This window comes from Sprattus sprattus (assembly GCF_963457725.1).
Source record: "Sprattus sprattus genome assembly, chromosome: 2".
NCBI classification, from domain to species: Eukaryota; Metazoa; Chordata; class Actinopteri; order Clupeiformes; family Clupeidae; genus Sprattus; species Sprattus sprattus.
In genome coordinates this window covers 11,138,945-11,160,559 of record NC_137921.1, presented here as the reverse complement: position 1 = coordinate 11,160,559, position 21,615 = coordinate 11,138,945, and the positions used below count along the sequence as shown (strand labels likewise).

The 21,615-nt window shown below is 43.2% G+C and overlaps 2 protein-coding genes across 2 annotated transcripts; one reads left to right on the top strand and one right to left on the bottom strand.

Annotated features, from left to right (window-relative positions):
• Positions 1 to 694: 694 nt before the first annotated feature.
• Positions 695 to 11,637, bottom strand: LOC308361361 (nuclear receptor subfamily 1 group D member 1-like). Its single transcript, XM_080833698.1, has 8 exons — positions 11,531 to 11,637; positions 5,954 to 6,247; positions 5,647 to 5,735; positions 5,323 to 5,467; positions 2,218 to 2,801; positions 1,918 to 2,103; positions 1,552 to 1,762; positions 695 to 1,385 (listed from the first exon to the last, which is right to left on the bottom strand). Exons 1-8 carry the CDS (start codon positions 11,544 to 11,546, stop codon positions 1,189 to 1,191), a joined length of 1,722 nt encoding a protein of 573 aa, XP_080689824.1. The 5' UTR covers positions 11,547 to 11,637; the 3' UTR covers positions 695 to 1,188.
• A 2,992-nt stretch (positions 11,638 to 14,629) lies between these two features.
• Positions 14,630 to 15,040, top strand: LOC308360922 (histone H2A-like; the record flags this gene model as incomplete). The annotated part of the gene is made up of 1 exon (XM_080833103.1): positions 14,630 to 15,040. One exon carries the CDS (start codon positions 14,630 to 14,632, stop codon positions 15,038 to 15,040), a length of 411 nt encoding a protein of 136 aa, XP_080689229.1.
• Positions 15,041 to 21,615: the final 6,575 nt, after the last annotated feature.

The following is a 21,615-nucleotide window of genomic DNA, read 5'->3' as shown; positions in this document are numbered from 1 at the left end:
CTGTATAAAGCATAGATAATCATGAAAAACTTTGGTTTAAAGCAGGTGTGCTCAAACTTTTGTTTATTAAATATGACAAATAAACCTATGTTCCGATCTCTGCCTCGTCCACAACCATTACCCCGAAAGGAACATGTCGTTTGTTTAGATTTAAAGGTTGAAACACCTAAAGTTAAATGATATTTTTCCTCACCAAAAAAATATTCTCTAAAATTGAACATGCACAAGACAAGATAAAATGTTTGCTGGTTTGCTCTTTAAAGGGCCAGAGGCATTTACAGGAGTGGTTAGGAAAAATATATGACTTATGAACCGAGTCTCAGGTGAACACATGTAACACTTCATCCCCAGCATCCCCAGCTCTAGAACATTCTCCATTGTGTTTTGCACTTCATGAAATGATGAGGGTATAACTGTCATTTTTGTGTTCTTCAGTCATTGTGAAAGTGTGACATTTCTTTCGTTTACACAGAGGTGAGACACAGGAGAATGGTACTGGGTCTAATGTGATCATAGTGTATCTTATAACTTTTTATGTCTCTTATGTACAAGGTTCCCTTTCTCTTAAAATATTAGCACAAACACACACGCATCATAAATGGTCCCTAAGACAGTTTCATGAAAGTGCTCTTTTCCTATACAAAGTGTTAGCAGGTGCATTTGGTGGACATGTGGTATTAGGAATACGCTGGAAAGGATGATGACCGCATTCACCTTTTTGGTCTTTGAACAGTCTCTTGGAGAGAGTATTGTACCCTCTCCAAATTGTCAGTAGAGGATTCGAGAAGACTTCTGAGATCTGAGGAGTGATAGCAAAAAGCGGAAGGGAAATGTTCATCCATTGTTTTGTTTTTTTTACAACACCAACCCCTTTAAGAGCTTGAGGTGATTTGTTTGAGTCTTTTTGAATAAGTGCAATTCCTCCAAGGGTTAAGATGTCTCTTTGTGTGAACTTCACTTGTGTCTTCAACCAGCTGAGACAACACTACAGTCATTGTTTTTCTTTTCTTCCGTCTTGTTGACATGGATCACCTTGTTTCTCAGACATGTGATTAGAGGTACACAAACAGTCTTGCTGCCCCATCTTCAAGGCAAACAATAACAAGTTCTCCATTTGCACCAGGGAGGACCAGCCCCTGGAGAAGTGCTTAGCTGCCCAAACAGCTTTTTCTCTGCCCCTGACAAGGTTCAGGGGTCTATGCGGAAGGCCAGCAGTTTGTCGGAGTGCATGTTATTGATAGTGCGCAGGTCGGGCAGGCGCAGCAGCAGCTTGGGGAAGACTGCGCTATCGTCAGGGTGACGGCGAGTCACCAGGGTCCGCAGCGCCCGAATGAGACCCTCCTGAAGCTGCTCCAGAGCACTCACGTCCTGGATGCCTGTACGGTCTGCCAAAAACAGCAGAGAAAAAGAGGTATCATTCATATGTTCTGTACATCTATTAGATCTGCTCATTTTTGTGCATGAATTATGCACATTTTAACAATTTAATTGAAGTAGAACTCGATGACTCTGAAGCTGGCAGAGTTTTCCCACGGCTCTTTAGTGTCTCACCTGCTGAGACTAGCACCACAGCCATGAAGAGAGCCATCTCATCTGCCTCAAGGCTCAGAGCTCCTAGCTTCTCGCTGAAATCAAACATGGTATCAAGAAGGGGGCCCATGCCAAGTGCCCGCACCGTGGCCAACGAGTACGTCTTCCCGTTCAGGAAGGTCACGGTCCTGTCCTTAGGGTTGAACAGGGAGCAGAACCTCACCATAAGCACCTACAAGGAAGGACAAAAGAATGTGTGAGGTATCTGAAGGAGAAACAATTCCATACCAATATACTGTACATAACGGTTCATGGATACACGCAATCATGGATATTTAATGTTATCATACAGAAGAGAATTGAGAAGATGTTGAGAGTGGGCCTTACCTGGAAGGTGCCTGCCTTGAGCAGCATGACCTGGTCGTGTTGACAGAGGTCCGTGAAGCCGGGGATCCCCTTGGCGAACTCCACCACCTCACGTACCGCTGGAGTGAAGCACTGTGAGAAGGACTCCCACACCTCTTGACTAGACGTGCCTGGAGCGGAGACTGGGCATGCGTTCAGAGGACAGGCCTAAGGAAACAATGAGAAGTGAGAGAGGTGATAAGTATGTATATATGTATGTATAAGGAACAGAATTAGCTTAAAAACCACATATACCAAACGTATACTCTTTGATTTACTTACCAGCACTTTAGAGCCAGCGGCTAACTTCCATGGGCAAGTGTTACCCTGCCCTTGGGACTGTGGCGTGGAGTGATTAAAATGGTGAGGATTGGCTGGACTGGCGTGTTTGTGTGGGTCCACACTGGATGAACAGTGATTCTGACTGGATAGAGCTGGGTAGCTGTAACGACTGTTGTCCACGGAGGAGACGGGGCAGTTTTTGTCACTTGGAGCCACTGGACAACGGGCAGCCGGGACCGCGTAGCCTACGGAGGCAGTGGAGTGGAATGTTGGCATGTTGGCATGGCCATGGTGGTTGGCATCCTGAGGTTGTGGGTTGTTCTGGAAGTAGGACGGGGAGCCGGGGTCCAGTTTCACTCGCTTGCTCAACCGGTCCTGAGTGCTCACGAAGATGTCTTGGTAGGCACGGGAGATGGCTCCTATGGCCTCTTTGGAGTCGGTCTCCACGGGGCTCAGTGGCACCTCCTGCGCTGCAGGGGGCTCCATCTCCAGTGAGGCTGACTCATTCAGGCTGTTCATGTAGCTCTGCATCTCGTCCAACAGCCTCTGCTTCTCTCTCTTTGGGATGCGCCCAAAACGAACAGCTGTGTGGGAACAAAAAGGAGATTGAGGTTTAGAGATTTAGTCAGCATTAGCAACACTGTGCAGACAAAATTCTTCAGACATTTCTGTTGTTAGTTTTAGATATCTCCAAATAGAAAACAAATACATACATTGTTAAATGTTGTTTCCATGTTATTCACTGGGAATTACAGATCCGAGGAGAACCTCATAATGTATGTAACTGACATCTCCATTCTTCATAAAATACATTTTCTAAGATGGTGGTATTTAACAGGAAGCACAACCAATGAGCACATAAATATTCATATTATCAGGTCCATTGCTTGCACGTCTGTGTAATTAACTGGATTGTGGCGCTCTGGTGGTGGACACCATGCTCATTCCCATCCCCCCCTCTAAGACTATCCGTCAGCTGGCCTGGATAAAAATAGCAACCTCTTTCATCCATTTGCTACAGCCCCGACTATCCGTATCGCTCTCTCCTCTCTCTCGCCCTTCTCCTAGTGCACCCTGTCCTGTCCAGAAAGTAGGGCAGTGGGTCAGGTCTGAACACTGTGATTTAGGAGTTAAGAGTAATGGGCCTTTCATTAGCAGGGACTCAGAGCAGAGGGTCATGCAGCCAAGGGTGAAGAGCCAAGTTGGACAGAGAAACTTAAGCAGGCAGATGGGACACAGCGAGCACACCGGACAGGGACAGAAAGAGAGAAGCACAGCGAGACGACAGGTGTTGGAATAGTATTCTGAGCTAGAGCTCTTGTATTTTGCAAGGGAGAACTACAACATGCTTTCTACAACCCCTCTGATGTCCACATTTGACAGATGCCTCTGTCTAAAAAAACATTTTATTTATTTAAATATATAACCCATGGAATAACACGATTATTACTACCACTATGACTACTAATAATTATTATTTGTCATTGTTCTTTTTATTATTTATAATTATATATTTGTAGTAAGTCATAAGTGTAGCTACAACAGCCATGTAAGCATTGGTTATATCACACCTTATAAAAAAGGTGTTACAATGACCTGACATGTTTACAAAGAAAAGTGTATTATATAAACTCTGTGGGAACAAGGGTAGTGGCAAGCTCTTGCTATGAGCTAAGGAGTGCAAGTGTGGTTAGCGGTTAGCCTGCCTGAACAAACCGACCATACTGGTTTCAAGGGTTTTCCCCCCTTTGATACAGATACAAATGTTCCTCCCAACAGGTTAGTTAGATCATTCACTTATTCATTTCAACTGATCCTGTGTTCTATAGATAGCAAGCTCATAAGTGGTTTGGCTGTGATATGTGCTAAGAAAGGCAAAGGCTGAAAGGCAAAGGGCCTCTCTCTATGCCCTGATAGTCATCTGTAACCATGGACAAGTAGTCCAGCCCTGTTCAGTCTAGCTGGTAGTGTTACAATCTGCCAGTGCTGAACAAGCGTCTCCGTCACTACACTAGAATGTTGCCCATGGAAGTGAAACTGTGCCATCATGTCAACCGTCACTGGCATCTGCCACAAACAGTCCAAATCTCAAACTTGAAATCAGGGCGTATACTTTCTTGTGGGCTGCTGGTAGTTGCATGAGGATTTCCTGTTTTCGCAATGAGCGTACACCAAAAAGGGGTTTCTAGGCTGCGGCTTCTTGACATTCTTCTTGCAATATCAGAGGGGCGATATAAATGCATGCCTCCCTTAACAGCAGATCTGGTTTGCCTTCCCCTCCAGTCCACGGAATGCATCACTGTGTCTACATAAATGTTATGTGAAGTGTCTTGCCCAGTGCAAACTGTGCTGACGAGAACGAGGCGGGGAAACCAAACCACACAAAGTAGGTCACAATGTGCAAAGTAAACTGGTGTCATTTTGTTTTTTAGGTCATCTCATTTTTTGCTACATTCATAAGCAGTAGGGGATGATTAATTGTATTTTAGTGTGCAGTGCCACAATCGAAATAATAAAAATACAGGAAGGAGGCATTTTCTCCCACATGAGGCAAGGAAACTGGGTGGATGTTTTAATCTTTCTGCATTTCTTGCTTAATTGTTGCCATTAATTGCTCGAGATGCTATAAGGGCAATTGGGGTAATCAAGCTGCTACATGCTCCAGTTTCCCAAAATAATTCCTGTGTTTGCTGCAGTTTTCCAGATGACAGATAGCTTCAGGGACTGCCCACCCCCTTACTTCATATATCATTGTCACAGAAAAGGCACGATGGAAAGAGCTTGGGGATCAGAGAGAGAGGGAGATAAAACAGCTGATACAGAGACGGAGAGGCAGAGGTAGAGAGAGAGAGAGGGAGAGAGAGAGGGGAAGCAGAAGAAGAAGAGAATGCAGAGGGCAAAAGAAGGACAAGTGATGAGCCCAAATTAGCCAAAAGAACTTACTAAACTGTGTTAACAACTGAGTGTTGAAAGTGGGTTTGAAAGGAAAAGTAGAGGAAGACATCTGAATGCTGCAACCCTTCCCCCTCTGAGGATAACTAATGATGGCTAACAGTGGTTACTAGGGCAAGGGAATATTAGCATCCTCCACTCCATAGCTCTCACCATCTCGAGACATGCCGACTCCCAGGCATTTCTTGAAGCGGCAGTGCTGACACCGGTTACGATTCATGCGCATGATCAGGCAGCTCTCGTTCTTCACGCACATCTTGTAGTTAATGTTCTGCTGAATGCTGCGACGGAAAAAACCCTGCCAAGAGAGAGAGAGAGCGCGAGGTGAGAAACATGGACACAACATCATAAGATCAGACAACAGATCGTGAAAGATAACGAGACGCACGAGACCACAATGAGAGCAAATGTACTGCCTCCTGAAGTCTATGTGAGGGCGTCACTCTGTCTACAACTGTTGTTCTCTGCCCGTCTTACCTTGCAGCCCTCGCAAGCGTGCACTCCATAGTGGAACCCTGAGGCGATGTCACCGCACACTTTACAGAGCAGCACCATTCCTCCGGCCTCTGCACACAGAAAAAATGCACCGTTAGATGAGAATGCCATGCAGAAAAAAACAATTGTGCATGCAGAACACAGAAGAGACAAGGTAGTCACAGTGAACAGTTTGAAGAAAGCAGAAGGAGTAGGAAGAGTAATGGTATGTCTGGTGAGGCTCGTTATAATAGTGGGTAAAAAAAAAAAGAGGACAGGACCATGACAGAGATCAACATGAGGCACTTACTGGTGAAAGTCCCGGTGAAGGTGCATTGCCTCTTGCTCGCAATGGGGTGGGTGTAGGTGTGCTGCTGAGCAGGGGCAGAGGTGGGAGCACTGCTGTAGATATCTGGGAACTGGAAGACCAACTTGGGGGAGAGTGGACGGCCTCGCTTTAAGGCCCCAATCTCAGTGAAGGTGACCTCCTCTGGGGATGAGGGCTGGGAGTGGGACAAGGGAGACTGGCTCTGGTACCCACTGGAGGGGCTGCCAGGGCTGGGGCTGGCACTTCCAGAGGAGCCAGCATAAAGGATAACACTTCCTGCAGACACAAAAAGGAGGAAACCCCTTAAGTCACCAACTCAAAAGAAAAAACATCACCAATGGCAAAGCCTGTATAGAAAGACTGTTGACTTATAATGACAATAATTAATGCTTTGATCATTTTCTTAAATGACCACTGGCTTCTACTCTTTCAATGACAATATCTGACTTTACAGGATTAAGTTAATTTACAGGATTAGTTTGCTTTCTGAAAGACCTCAAAATATGTGTTATGTATTAGATTCTTTTAATACTCTATCTGTGTAAATATACTAAAAGTATACAGTTGGCAATGGTGGGTTATTTAGGTTTAGATTTAAAGAGCAACCCGCAATCAGTTTTTTTGTTTCGCGAAAGGTTGTTGTTTGAGCTCAGCAGCCAATCAAATTACACCCCTCCTGAAGAACCCTATATCTTTTTTTCTCCCGTTTACAGAGCAAGGACTGTCTATCTACAAGCAACGGAGTTTTTATTTTATTGGAATAGAATCTCAGACTTCGCCTTGTCTGTAATGTAATTTTGCACAACCAGTGACTGGTAGGGCAGCAAATGCTAAAGGCGTTCAGCATCATTGCCTCATGATCTATGTAACACGCACTGCTCGTTGTTGCAGAACGACACGCAGTCGCTAAAAATAATGTTGGAAGCACAGCAACAGAGCGCGCACGTGCACGCGGCAACCAACAACAGGCGCGTCTCAAGTAATCTTTTATTTTTATTTGATAAAAATCCGGGTTTCGCTATTCACATGTTGCCGTCAAAAACAACCATCTGTGCTTGTTAATGTCTTCCGCAGGTTTTTTCGCTCCGCCGCCGCATATATTTCGCATCTCTGCTCTGCTCATGCGTTGAGGATGGGCTGGGACATTGCCTCACGTGTCGGTGAGGTCTGCTGCCTCCCCTTTGCTCCAAAAATAGCTCCCATGGCATACTGCCCAGCGCCAGCGAACTACATAACACCTGACCGCTGCTTCACATGTACTCCTGACACGGTTTCTGCTTTACGAAAATCCGCAGTCTCGTGTAGACATCTACAACAATCAGTTGTGATTACTGCCATAAGCCAGCGGCACGCCCAAGGATGCTGTGTTATTGAGCCGGGCTACAGTATTCATCTTTTACATTGCCTGACTGAAAAAAAAGACTGGAGTCACGTTTTTGTGGGAATGTGCTCCACTGCTTTGACTTTTGGAACAAAAACAAGGCAAGTTGGTTTAATCTATGCCAGGAAAGAGCGTAGACCCAATGGACACAGTCAAGAACTTTCATCCTTTCCCACACTTATAGTTTTCATATTTCATACTATCTCCAAATGTTATATTATAGTTAAAAGCCTATAATTGACTAAAAAAAGTTATGTATTCATTCAGAGCCCAGGCTATTAACATACACAACCAATTAACAAAAATACCTAAGAAAAATATATGTGACAATACAAAGACAATTTCTTCATTGCAGAAATAAATATTTGGACTACAAGTCACGTGCGCTTCAGTAGCCTTAATGTGGGGAAATGTGCACATGCAGCTCTAATCAGTCATTATATGGCATAATTTTAAGTACATTGCTTTTACAGTGAAAACTCACAGCATCCCAGACACTGTCCAACCCCTCCTCCCCAGGCTTTCCTCGTGCAGCACACGACATTTGTTTTGCTGAAGGGTTTGCCTAATCCTTCAACCAGCACGTGTTGGTGGATTTATTATTGACACACTGAAGAGCTCAACTTTACAACAGGGGCATATCTGAGTCTGATACCGACTAGTCCGTTTTTACAACACATGTGGCCTTACCTAAATACACAACCACACACACCGCCTCGTGCACATGCGGAAGTCCATGCAATTCCATGTGCTTTCAAGAGATTCTACGACAATAACCATGCAGTAAAAAAAACAGAGTGGCCATGGAACTGTCGTTAATGAATGATAGCAGAGCAGAAGCCAAGCCTTGCCTTCAAACTCTATTTTATTATGGGGTGACTATAATTGGACTTGCCACTACACAAGAGTGTTTCCTAGAGGCTCTCTGTCTATAAATAAATAACATTTAATGGGACCTTCAGTCAACAAATGTATATCTACAGGGAGAGTGGGATGTTGTCCGGTGAAGGAAATGGTGAGTGTCTGACCATTCCTACTGGGAAGACATGCGTGAGTTAAGTGCCCTGTGCAACATCTGCTAGGCTAAGCAGAGTGTCAGAACATCCATGCACAAGCCGGCACACAATTGCACTGGGGTCAGTCCAAACAACTAGTGTTAATTGAGGAATCAGCACATCTCAGCAGCTTAGTCTACCCACGCTGTCTCTAATCTGCAGAGAATAGAGGCAGGCAGAGAAACGTGAGGGCTCCACGGGGGCAGTAATCCCCTCTCCCCCTCTCCCGTGTCACTACTCTTTCCTCTACTGCACGCTTCCCATGCCCCAACCAAACTTTAACCCTTGTCTCAAGGTTGCTGGTTTTTGCCCAGTCACATAACACTGCAAGATATTTAGAGGCACAACAGCAACCTGTGAGTGTCTGGATCCCATGACAGTTTTTATATTTATATTAACAACTGCTACCCAAGTCAGACTTAGGCCAATGAGTGGAGATAAATACTTTAAAAAGTAAAATACTTTAAAAGAGTAAATACTGCAACAAAAACACGACAATATAAATATCTGTAATTATCACATCAACTTTTAAATTTGGATAACAGCTAGAGCATTGGAAGAGCATTAAAGCATTGGAAACATGTTCTCTCCCTGTTATGCCTGTTCAGGTCACTAAAACCAGATTGGTTGATAAACTTGATAAAGCATTCTTCTCTCAACACATGACAATAAGAATTGATGACCATATTATGTTTGAGAAAATCAGCAATCTATGAGCCATTGGAGGTTAAGTTCAACGTGTGTACATTCTTTGAAAATAAGCAGCCTCATATAACACTGGGGAGACTTAGATACATCCACAATTTTAATCCTATCCAGTATTTTTTCAAATTCAGCTAATTGCTCCTCCTGTTGGCGTTCGAAAACACTATGGTATTCTTACACAGTCCTGGCTCCGTAATTGTGAAAAAAGGCAGTGGATAAACTACCCCAGACAATCGACACATGTGCTTCATGCGCACGGAAGGGAGGGAAGTAATAATCTAGGTCGCATGCAAACGTCAAAAAGTCAGACATGAGGCGGGAAAACGTGATCTAGAGCATCATATAATGCATGAAATCGCTGACCCACTGACCAACCTCCTCTGTTCGCATCACCGCGGGCGGCATGAAAACACAAGTGTGCGTGAACCGATGAGAGGAGGGGCCGGATATCACGCGCCGCACGCGGCAGAACAAGTGCATCCACGTGAGGGCGAATCTGAATGCTAGAGACAGTCTGTGGATGTCATGGGTGCTATGAGATATTACTCTTATCTCATAGCACCCATGTTCAACAAGCACACATCAAAAAAGCTGCTATCCAGTTGTAAAAAAAGAGGAAATGAACAGCGCAGGATGGTAGACATTATAGAGGAAGTTGGACTTGAAGCTTGCACTGGTATACAGTCATTTCCCCTACCCCCCATACACAGATGTAGGCTACACTGTAAACGTAAACTTACACTTACACGGGACCGTTTGTCTCCATAATAGATGTCCTTCTCTACAGTTAAACGATGTAAAGCACTAGTAATTATAAATGAATTGGGAGGCTAAAGGCGTATGTTGACTACAGTTTGTTAGGAATGAAATCAAACGCTTCTTTAACTGCAATAATTACATTATCCTGAAAAGATAACAAGTTATCCCTGAGGTCTCTGAATCTTGAGACAATATCTTATATATTTTCAATGCGACTTTTTTCTTGTACATTTTCTAGGAGCTGCCTGGAGCAATATCGGATAACTGACATCACTGTGTTCATGCCTCTAGAATTTGCTTACGTCATGATTGTGGGTCATGCTTTTGGCAACAGAAAGAGGGTTTTTCACCTTTAATTAGAATGTATAAATGCCTAAACTATATCCGTTTACCCCAATATCTTCCACCACAAAATCTCAGATCTTAATTTACCAGATCTGGTGCACAAGATAAAGATATCGTGCGCATTCAAGATTTTGTCCACACAACAGCTGTGCCCAAAACATTCACATTATGTGCGCTCAATAGAATCCTAGTGAAGTATACTTTTTTGCACACTCGATAACAGCCCAGTAACCATGCTTGAATATAATATGATCATCGTAATATGTTGTAACATTTACTCTTTGTTTTACACAATAGTTTATTTACTGGGTAGGATCTACTTTATTGGGTAGGGCATTGTAGCGAAGGCATTGGAATCACATGTCCGGTGCTGGCTTTCGGTATCTGAGTTTAAAAGAGTTCGCCCGGTTCATCGTGGGGCAATGTTTCCGTCACCTGCGCAGGAACGTGACTGTAGCTCTTGTAAATGAATCACCAGTCAATTAAAGTAGGAGAGCAGTAGGTGGAAAACACGCCGGCAGCCTTGGACTGCTTCCCATGGGAAACCTATCACGTAAGCTGCTTAAAGGTGGTGCTTGCCGACATGAACCGCTTGCGTCAAGTAAGCCACATTAACCTACATGGCTGTCGTGACTTTGTCAGCTTCCCAGGAAAAGGGAAGGTCAACATTAACAGTTTCAAAATCAAGTTCCCGATGCCTGAAGGTTAACGTCAACTAATGTCAATGTTTTACATATAATAGAGGTTCCCTATCAAAATAAATGTTTGTTTTTAACAGGCCCTGCAACCTTAGAGCAGGCAGATGGTACTAGCTGTTATATATCAGCACGAGTGTATGACCTGTCTGGGCAACACGTGAGTTTGTTTTCATGTAGAGTCAGGAAGTAGATAATCCAAGCGTGCTGCCCGGGAGCGGTAGCCTATATTACAATTCAGACTGGAGCCAAGGCGGATTTGACAGCTCATGCTTACATAGGCTACATAAAGGCTATACCATGTAATGTGTTTACTAAGTCTGTTTCTTGTTCACAACACAAACTCAGTCCCGAGTCCCGAAATGCTGATTTTGGTGACATTACATTACATAGTTTCAATAGGTTACGAATCCAACAGCCTTTGATACATCACATATTTTATGCCAACAACAATAAAACAGATATATTCTAAAAAGTCTCGTCGGAAGACAAACTGACAGGGATCCACACACATGCTCATTATTTAAAAAAAAACTGATTTAGGTAACTACTAAATATTTTAGGGTATATAAACAAATACAAGATCATCATCAACAATATTTATAGCAAATGTACTTACCAGGGCTGTTATCCATGCTTATGTCTGGGATGTAATGTTCTTTAGACAATTGCTGATTTCAGACTAAAAGTCTATTTGTCGCAAAAGGCATACAATGACGTTTACTTGATAAAGATGAGTGTCATTCAATGGCACTGCATGAAACGCCTGTCCAAAAAGAATGAAACAGATTGAGCACAGTGCATGAGTTAAGCGCGCCGGATAAAAAAACGTCTTCCTGAATCGCTGAAACGGTGAGGTCCAAGTGCTGTCTCAGGTGTGCTGCAACGCTACACCGCGGAAGCCACCTGTGCCGCGTCAGATCTTTGTCAACTCTGAAATTCTGGAGGGTTTGAGTTGAGGTGATGTTCTGTGTCGAAAGAACCCGGTCTTCAGAGGCTGAAGTGTCAGACTACACACAGATGAGCAACACCACAGTCACTGACCACTGATTTGCAGGTGACTGAAATGTGACTGGCTTCAGTACCCCTTCAAGTTCTGTTATGTCTTTGACAGCGAGTTGACGCATTCACTTTAGGTATCCCATGAACTCCTCTGCCTGTCTCCCGCCTTCATTCTTTCGTGCATTCTCATTGGTGGGTATCTAATGGCACGGTGAGCCGGACGCGCTTATTCGACCGTGGTGTGAGTTCAGTAAAGCCCTACTGCATGTGCACTCTGCATGTGCCAGGGAGAGCGCTGCCCTACTGACATACATTTTATGCAAAATAAGGCGCGTGTGATAAGCAAGGGGCTGGGGAGGGTAGGCGAAGCACATGTATTGTAGGCGGAGCTCACCGTGACTGTCTCACACAACCGCTGAGTTTTAAAAGCTCTAAGAGCTCAAGGGCTCTCTCAGTCTGTCTCGAGGGCTGTATCATCCATTATATGAGCATGTGTGATATAAGTTATATCCTACCTTTTTCCTCTATGCTGCACCTGTGCGTAGAAGTCTTAAAAATGTCAAATGGAAACCCCTAAGCGAAAGTAGGCTATAGCCAAATATTTGTGTCATTGTAATATGTTAACTTTTATCAATAATTTGAAATAGCTATGTGTAGGCCTACTGACCCATTTAATTAAATTATAAAAAAGTATAGTTAGGGTCGTTATTTTATTGAAATTGGATAACTATGCACTTTAATCATAATTTACTCATATCAAAATGGCCCCAGTTTCAGTCCGATTTAACCCCATGTTAACCTTTTAAAGCATGTTTCCAGTTCATTAGAGAGATTTATCATTAAGAATGAAACGTCGCCCCTCTGTGGTTGAATTTTGTACTGTTCGGCGTGAAATGTGTAAAGATTAGTTCATATTACTAAGAAAAGACAAAATAATCAAAACGTTAAAATTGGCCTATTGTGAGTTAAACTGAACTATTACAATTATTAAAGAGAAATGCGTGGTGAACTCCTTTGGGATATATTTTCAGTTCAAGTCTCAGGTCTTCAAATCCCATTGATGGGCATAGTCCTAATGAACTCTTTGTTTAAAAAAACTTTCCATTAGTTCATCTGTTGTATGAAAGTTCGGTTATTGATAATGAAGGCATTTCTCAATCCTGAAGAGCACCTGTTTGCAGATCATTGCAAATTATTCTGCCCCAAAAATCTTCACTTTTAGAACAGAGTGATTTGAATGTATATGATTTAGGGCTCATCACATTACATTTGGCAGATGTTTTATCCAAAGCAACTATTTTTCTTGTCATTGCTTTCTGTGAAATGTATGCTATACCAGGGCAAATTCCATATACATTTTTCATGGTTGACTTTATGTAAGCATTGAAGGTTCAGGATAATTTTGAACAGTAGATGGCGTGTTGAGCCAGTTTTAACCCATAAACCTACAGTATATGTGGTTTATCACATTGCAGTCACATCATTCAGCTCACAGCTAAGAAAGCAAATGTAAGGGGGCAGTTACACATTTTTTTATGGATGTTTTTATTTAACACTGCCTATAAAGGTATAACTGTATACAAATACGTTTAACTTCTAGCTAGATTAAAACTAAAAGGTATTGACATAGTTATCTTTCTAGCACTAGCCTTAAAAATGCCTAGTTGTTGCAAGGGTGGTCTGATTTACTGTTCAACTCCTTTATGTGGGAATATGCTACAATAACATCTGCAGCAGAACCCAAAATGGTGTTTTCACATTGAAATTGTGTGTGTGTGTTTGGACCTGTGCTTGAGAGAGAGAGAATGGCCTTTGTTTTAATCAAAAGTGCTGGCCTCACACAATAATGAAACACAAAGCACAACATCAGACAGATGAGATGAGGAGAATCACATTTTCATTAATGATGCTATAGTAATGCATGAAGCAGAATGATAAGATAAAGATAAGAAGCGTTTATGTAGGAGACAGATGTGTAAGTTCACAGTTAGACGGGTGCATATTAGGAAATTGTTTAATTAAAATGTAATTATTACTTGAGTGTTTATAAATCAAATGATTGACAACCCATGATCACACACCCATCAAAACACACAACATTTTAAAATCTCATTCCGTTTATAATCTTTTTCCTCCAAAATATCCTGAAACATCTGTTTTTCAGATGGAAATACAAGGATACTATGGACTCAAGCAGCCCAATTCATTAAGGTGCTGCTCTGGCAAGAAGGCAGTGGAGTCTAGTGATTAAAATCAGGTGTTGGCAATTGCCTTCAATCAAGAAGCTGGTACGCACACTATAAAACACGCTTGGAAGTGTAACCAGGCACTTCATCCTGTTTGATTTCCTTATCGCAGTCACTGAGCTGAGAAAGTAAGTAGACTGTTCAGCACGTTTTAATGTGCTCTAGATTGTGCCAAAATGTGATCAGTGATGTCTACTGTTTAACGCCTTTTAGGTATAACTTGAATTGAATACATGGCTGTTTAGGCTATTAATGTTGTCCAACTCTATTGCCGTGAACTGTCTAAACTGGTTTTGAATGGTAAATACATACTCAATTTGGGCTTTATTCTAACTATGTATTTTCAAAATACTATTTTGCTCAACCTTGAGTATCGAAGCAAGGCCTATAGCCCAGCCTAGCCTACGTAACTTAGTGTTAGTGTCTTTCTGGTGTGTTGATATATTAACCCACCAACCATCTCTCCCAGAATGTCCGGTCGTGGGAAGAAAGTTGCTGCTGTTACGGCCAAGACTAGCACGTCCCGTTCCTCACGTGCTGGTCTACAATTCCCTGTTGGTCGATTCGCTCGCTTGCTGCGTAAAGGCAACTATGCACCGCGTATTGGAAGCGGGGCGTCTGTCTACCTGGCTGCCGTCATCGAGTACCTGTGTGCGGAGGTGCTGGAGTTGGCTGGTAACGCCTGCAAGGATAACCGAAAAAAGCGAATAGGTCCACGTCACCTCCAGCTTGCCGTTAGGAACGACGAGGAGCTCAACACCCTTCTTGGAGGGGTGACAATCTCGGAAGGCGGTGTTCTTCCAAACATCCACGCTCAGCTGCTACCCAAGAAGACCATGAGGGGTGACTCAAGCAAAGATGTTAATTCCCAAGAATTTTAAATGACGGTTCTTGTTGTTGTAGGTTTATGCGCTTGTTTTGTCTTTAATAAAAAACTTTTATATACTTCTAAATATATTTGTGACTGGGTGTCTGTCCTAGTAAGGGGGAACAATCCTTTAATCATTCGTAGGTGGCTTACAAAGATCCCTGGGTTGGGAGAGCTGCCTAAACCAAAGAACAACCTGAGAGGAAAGCTCTACCTCAGGGGTCTTCAACGTTTTTCAGGCCAGGGACCCCCAAACTGATGGCGAGATGAGCAGGGACCCCCTACTATATAAATCGCATAACATTTAGTTTATAATATACTGGGCCTAGTGCCAAATAAACATAGCTACCCTGTTATTGTGTATTCAATACTAAGCTATTCAAATAAAGGCTAATATATTTATTCACATTTTTATTTTTTAACATTGAATTTAACATTTTTGGACAACGAATTTAACTTAACATTTTTTAACATTGAATTTAATTTAACATTTAACAACATGAAAGGTACAGGGTGGCCGTGCCACTGCCATTTATAAACCTACATCTTGCAAACAACTCTAACAACGCTAACAATTAATAACAACTTATTAAAATAATTCACAGATATATGTTTTTGTTTCATCATACATAAAAAAGGGACAGTGAATCCTCAAGCATCTGTCGATGGCACACATCCTCCCACATTAGTGAGATCTTCTTTTCAATAACTCCTGACTGACACGATCCAACGGATGACGGAGGAGGAGTCTGGCGCATGGAGTTGTGTTGACAACATAGATGTTATAGTGAGATTGACAGGTCAACAAACCAATCACACCACTAGCAAGTTGTTAAGATTGTAGGAAGTAACATGTTAACATTAAGTAGGGGGCTCATACACCTCGCAAATCCTCTCAGACTTATTTTTCAGTTACAATTAACGTATTTTGACCTTGTACAGTGTCTATTTCTCTTCAAACTAACAATTTATAGTTACAAACAAGACCAGCTATGGAGTTTGGTCCGCCATCTTTTATTTTTGATCTTCGCGCTCTTTAGACTTGAGCAGAAACGTGATCTGATTGGCTAGTGCCTGTGCTGTCGTTTTTGCATGAAAGGTGTTGTGAGTGAACCGGTGCCCAGCTTGAGAGCTCCTGTGAGTAGCTGAATGTGTCGATTGGACTGAAAGATAACGTTTTCTCGATCAATTATGCGTTATGTTGGATTTATGTAAATGTAAATTTAAAGGGAATAAATACAATTCTGATTCGGAAGACATTTAAATTTGTGGAAAAAAAAATTGGTTGAATTTTTTTTATTATTTTTTATTTTTTAGAAATATATAAAAAAAATGTCTCATCAACCAAAGATTTCGCGACCCCCCTGCAGTACCTCCGCGGACCCCCTGGGGGTCGCGGACCCCCTGTTGAAGACCTCTGCTCTACCTTCCTGAAAACGTCAGTCCTCTTCTCCTTATAACCACCCAACTTTTAGGCACCTGCTTGGTTTGTCCTTGCTGTTCCCCAGCTGCATGATGCCCTCCGTTTTGTGCAAGTGTGATGAGTAGTGGCATGTCATTCTTGGAAGACAAATCTTGGATGGCTAACAACTTCCTTCTCCAACTCTGATAAAACTGAGGTTATGCTTGTAGGCCCCGATTCAATTGAGTGACACTATCTAGCTATCTACCCACACTTGATGGCATCCCAACACCCAATACTAGCATCAAAAACCTTGGTGTAATTATCAACCAAGACCTACTTGACACACATAAAACAGATCTCAAAGAAAAATAACGAGTTGTCCCCTACTGCCCTCCAAGGCCGCTCCTTTCCCAGAGTGCAGGCCTCGTAATTCCAAGAATATCAAAAACCACAATAGGAGGCAGAGCCTTTTCCTACCGAGCCCCCCTCTGGAACAATCTCCCTGCCTCCATCCGTGATGCAGACACCTATAGCCCTACCTATATTAAAATCGAGACAAAAGACATTCCTCTTTAGTGCATCCTTAAGCCACAAGTAATTGCGTCAACAAACCCATCACATGCTGGGCCAGCCAGCCAGCAAGCATAACTAGACATATCTGAACACTAAATTAAAAACACTGGGCTACAGACAGCGTATGTTCTACCGTGAAGGAGTACGACAGATCCCGGGTACAGCCTACGGCGCGTGTTGTGACTGTCACCAGCCAATTGGCCACTGCTGTGCACCCTGCAACCCTAAGCAGTGAAGGGACCGGTTATTTATTATATATAGTTTATAATGATATGCCATAGTCAATAATTCCACCTTATTTATACCTAGTATAATTATATTACTTGTATTGGCATTTCTTGGTGAGGGCTCTTTGTTCAGACCTGGGGATGGAGGTGAGAACTCCCTTCCCCCCAGGTTGAGACAAAGGTGCCTGCAGCCATGGCCTATTTTGAATAACACCCTTTAAACATTATGTATATAAGAGCTTTTCTCACTAGAGATAGGCAGATAATCTTGAGGCGAAGCTCTGGGGAGTGGAGCTCAGGCTCTGTCTCACAATGTGTTGCCGCCATTGTTACAAGAATAAACCTGAAACATGACTGACAAATCCAGAACTGAGACTTCCAATATATGGTAGTAAATTAAATACCATCAGCAGCATGTTGCAATTGCTGATGGAAGTGGAAACATTGCTCCTCACCTCCACTACTCCTCATCTACGCGTATGGACAGCCAAACTCTACCCACTCATTCTGTTCTTTTTCTCTGTTCTTTTTTCTTTTTCTAATCTAGACTTTCTTCGCTATGGGACGCTGCTGTAGTCTCTCCACCCGGTGTACCTGTAGAAACCCTGGGCCAATTGCACCCACCGCCACCGCACTGCGAAAAAACTCCCTGTTAGTCAGGAGGGAACCTTAAGCAGAACCACGGCACAAAAGGGGGGACCCATCTGCTTGGGGTCGGCCAGGTGGAGATAGGAAGAGGGGATGGGGGAGGGTTGTGTGGCAGAAGGGGAAGGGAAACAACAGGTGTTGTACACAGCCTGCATTTGGTAGATGTACATGATATATATATATACAGACATCCGGTGGTAAATACATGATACAAACAAGACCATTTAAGTGGGTATACACTGTGCTCATAGGGTTACTGTTACAGGGGTAAGGGGAGTAGAAACAGAGAAACATGTCGGTGGTGGCAATAATATTGTATATAAATGCTAGCATAGGGTATGGGGTAGAGTGAGTGTACGGCAGTGCGGTGGCGGTGGGTGCAATTGGCCCAGGGTTTCTATAGGTACACCGGGTGGAGAGACTACAGCAGCGTCCCATAGCGAAGAAAGTCTAGATTAGTAGAGAAAAAGAAAAAAGAACAGAGAAAAAGAACAGAATGAGTGGGTAGAGTTTGGCTGTCCATACGCGTAGATGAGGAGTAGTGGGAGTGAGGAGCAATGTTTCCACTTCCATCAGCAATTGGAACATGCTGCTTAGGGTTGCAGGGTGCACAGCAGTGCCCAATTGGCTGGTGACAGTCACAACACGCGCCGTAGGCTGTACCCGGGATCTGTCGTACTCCTTCGGTAGAACATACGCTGTCTGTAGCCCAGTGTTATATATATTTTTTAATTTTGTGTTCAGATATGTCTAGTTATGCTTGCTGGCTGACTGGCTGGCCCAGCATGTGATGGGTTTGTTGACGCAATTACTTGTGGCTTTAGGATGCACTAAAGAGGAATGTCTTTTGTCTCGATTTGAATATAGGTAGGGCTATAGGGTAGGTATAGGTGTCTGCATCTCGGATTGGGGCGGGGAGATTGTTCCAGAGGAGGGGGGCTCGGTTGCAAAAGGCTCTGCCTCCTATTGTGGTTTTTGATATTCTTGGAATTACGAGGAGGCCTGCACTCTGGGAAAGGAGCGGCCTTGGAGGGCAGTAGGGGACAACTAATTTAGTTGCTTGAATTATTTTTTTTTCTTTGAGATATGTTTTATGTGTGAGTCAAGTAGGTCTTGGTTGATAATTACACCAAGGTTTTTGATGCTAGTATTGGGTGTTGGGGATGCCATCGAGTGTGGGTCGATGGCTAGATAGTGTCACTCAATTGAATCGGGGCCTACAAGCATAACCTCAGTTTTATCAGAGTTGAGGAGAAGGAAGTTGTTAGCCATCCAAGATTTTTCATCCAAGAATCACATGCCACAACCCATCACACTTGCACAAAATGGAGGGCATCATGCAGCTGGGGAACAGCAAGGACAAACGAAGCAGGTACCTAAAAGTTGGGTGCTTATTTGGGGGGGGGGGGGGGGGGGGGTGATAATTACACCAAGATTTTTTGATGCTAGTATTGGGTGTTGGGATGCCGTCGAGTGTGGGTAGGCAGGGCACAGAGGGAAAGAGAAGAGGACTGACTTTCAGGAAGGTATATAGCGCTTTCCTCTCTTAGGTTGTTCTTTGGTTTAGGCAGCTCTCCCAACCCAGGGATCTTTGCAAGCCACCAACTAATGAGTCAAGGATTGTTCCCCCTTACTAGGAAAGACACCCAGTCACAAATATATATAGATGTATAAAAGTGTTTTTATTAGACAAAACAAGCACATAAACCTACAACAACAACCGTCATTTAAAATTCTTGGGAATTAACATCTTTGCTTGAGTCACCCCTCATGGTCTTCTTGGGTAGCAGCTGAGCGTGGATGTTTGGAAGAACACCGCCTTCCGAGATTGTCACCCCTCCAAGAAGGGTGTTGAGCTCCTCGTCGTTCCTAACGGCAAGCTGGAGGTGACGTGGACCTATTCGCTTTTTTCGGTTATCCTTGCAGGCGTTACCAGCCAACTCCAGCACCTCCGCACACAGTAGTGATGGGAAGTTCGGATCATTTTACCGACTCGAATCTTTGAATCTCGTTCAGTAAAATGAACGAATCTTTTTTCAAGTCACTCGTTCATTTTAACGGGGGGGGGGGGGGGGTGCTACTGAACATTTTTAAATTTTATAGCCAATTCACTGGCGTAATTACGTCCACTACAAATAGCCTACGTATCATATTTTCATGGAGGTTACTACATGTAAACCAGCAGATACTAATTCCTGCATTCAAATAATATTATGTGAAAGTTTGGATGAAATTGTCATTTATTATCACATAAGCATTTAATGATCACGGCAAACAATTACGCTGCACTGAACTGTAAGTAAAGTTTTAAAAAGTTAAAATAACTAAACCTGTAATTATTTCTTGTGAACGAATATCATTCACGTCTTACTAACCATAGACACTCGGAAGTGAACTAGGTTAATAAGTCCTTTCTGTTTCCTCTTCTGAGCCTATGCAGGTTACGTGAAAAAATATCCAGAGCCCAGTCAAAATGAACGAAACATTTCGGTTTTCTCTAGCTTCCCATGCTGAGCCTATGCAGATCACGTGAAAAATGATCCAAATACTTGTATCCGGCAGATGACCTAATCGTTCACCTCCCGACCGTCTTTGGATCAACGTTTCGTTCATCTGCCGGATATCGTTCAATGATTCGTTCTTTTGCCGGATATCAGTCTTTCGTTCAATGATTCGTTCTTTCGCCAACCGTGTCTTTGGATCTATGATTCGTTCATCTGCCGGATATGGGTATTTCGTTCAATGATTCGTTCTTTTGCCGGATCGTTCAATGATTCGTTCTTTTGCCGGATCGTTCAATGTTTCGTTCTTTTGCCAAACGTGTCTGTTTCGTTCAATGATTCGTTCTTTTGACAACCGTGTCTTTGGATCTATGATTCGTTCATCTGCCGGATATGGATCGTTGGATCCTTTTCCACGTGACCTGCATAGGCTCAGTACAGTCAGCTAGAGGAAACAGAAATGATTCGTTCTTTTTCCGACTGGGTCTCTTGGATACGGGTCTTTGGATCATTTTTACGTGACCTGCATTCAACAAATCATTTCTGTTTCCTTGGCTTAGCCAATGCAACAGTCCCAGTTGTCCCGATGCGCGGTCATGAACGAGAAAAAGAACGAATCTTTTTTTGAGAGGACTCGTTACTCTCGAGTCGTTGTAAGGATTCGTTCAAAATGAACGAATCGTTCACGAACGACACATCACTAGCACACAGGTACTCGATGACGGCAGCCAGGTAGACAGACGCCCCGCTTCCAATACGCGGCGCATAGTTGCCTTTACGCAGCAAGCGAGCGAATCGACCAACAGGGAATTGTAGACCAGCACGTGAGGAGCGGGACGTGCTAGTCTTGGCCGCAACAGCAGCAACTTTCTTCCCACGACCGGACATTCTGGGAGAGATGGTTGGTGGGTTAATATGTAAACACACCAACACTAGCCTAAGTTACGTAGGCTAAGCTGGGCTATAGGCCTTGCTTCGCTACTCACGGTTGAGCAAAATACTATTTTGAAAATACATATAGAATAAAGCCCAAATTGAGTGTGTATTTACCATTCAAAACCAATTTAGACAGTTCACGGAAATAGAGTTGGACAACATTAAGAGCCTAAACAGCCATGTATACAATTCAATTTATACCTAAAAGGCGTTAAACAGTAGACCTCACTGATCACATTTTGGCACAATCTAGAACACATTACACGTGCTGAACAGTCTACTTACTTGCTCAGTGACT

What these genes read in the sequence shown, in the direction of transcription:
- LOC308361361 (XM_080833698.1), bottom strand. An exon ending in AGTCGGCATGTCTCGAGATG is followed by an intron (nt 2,802 to 5,322) that starts GTGAGAGCTATG and finishes GTTCCCACACAG; the next exon opens with CTGTTCGTTTTGGGCGCATC. An exon ending in TGTGGTGCTAGTCTCAGCAG is followed by an intron (nt 1,386 to 1,551) that starts GTGAGACACTAA and finishes TGTTTTTGGCAG; the next exon opens with ACCGTACAGGCATCCAGGAC.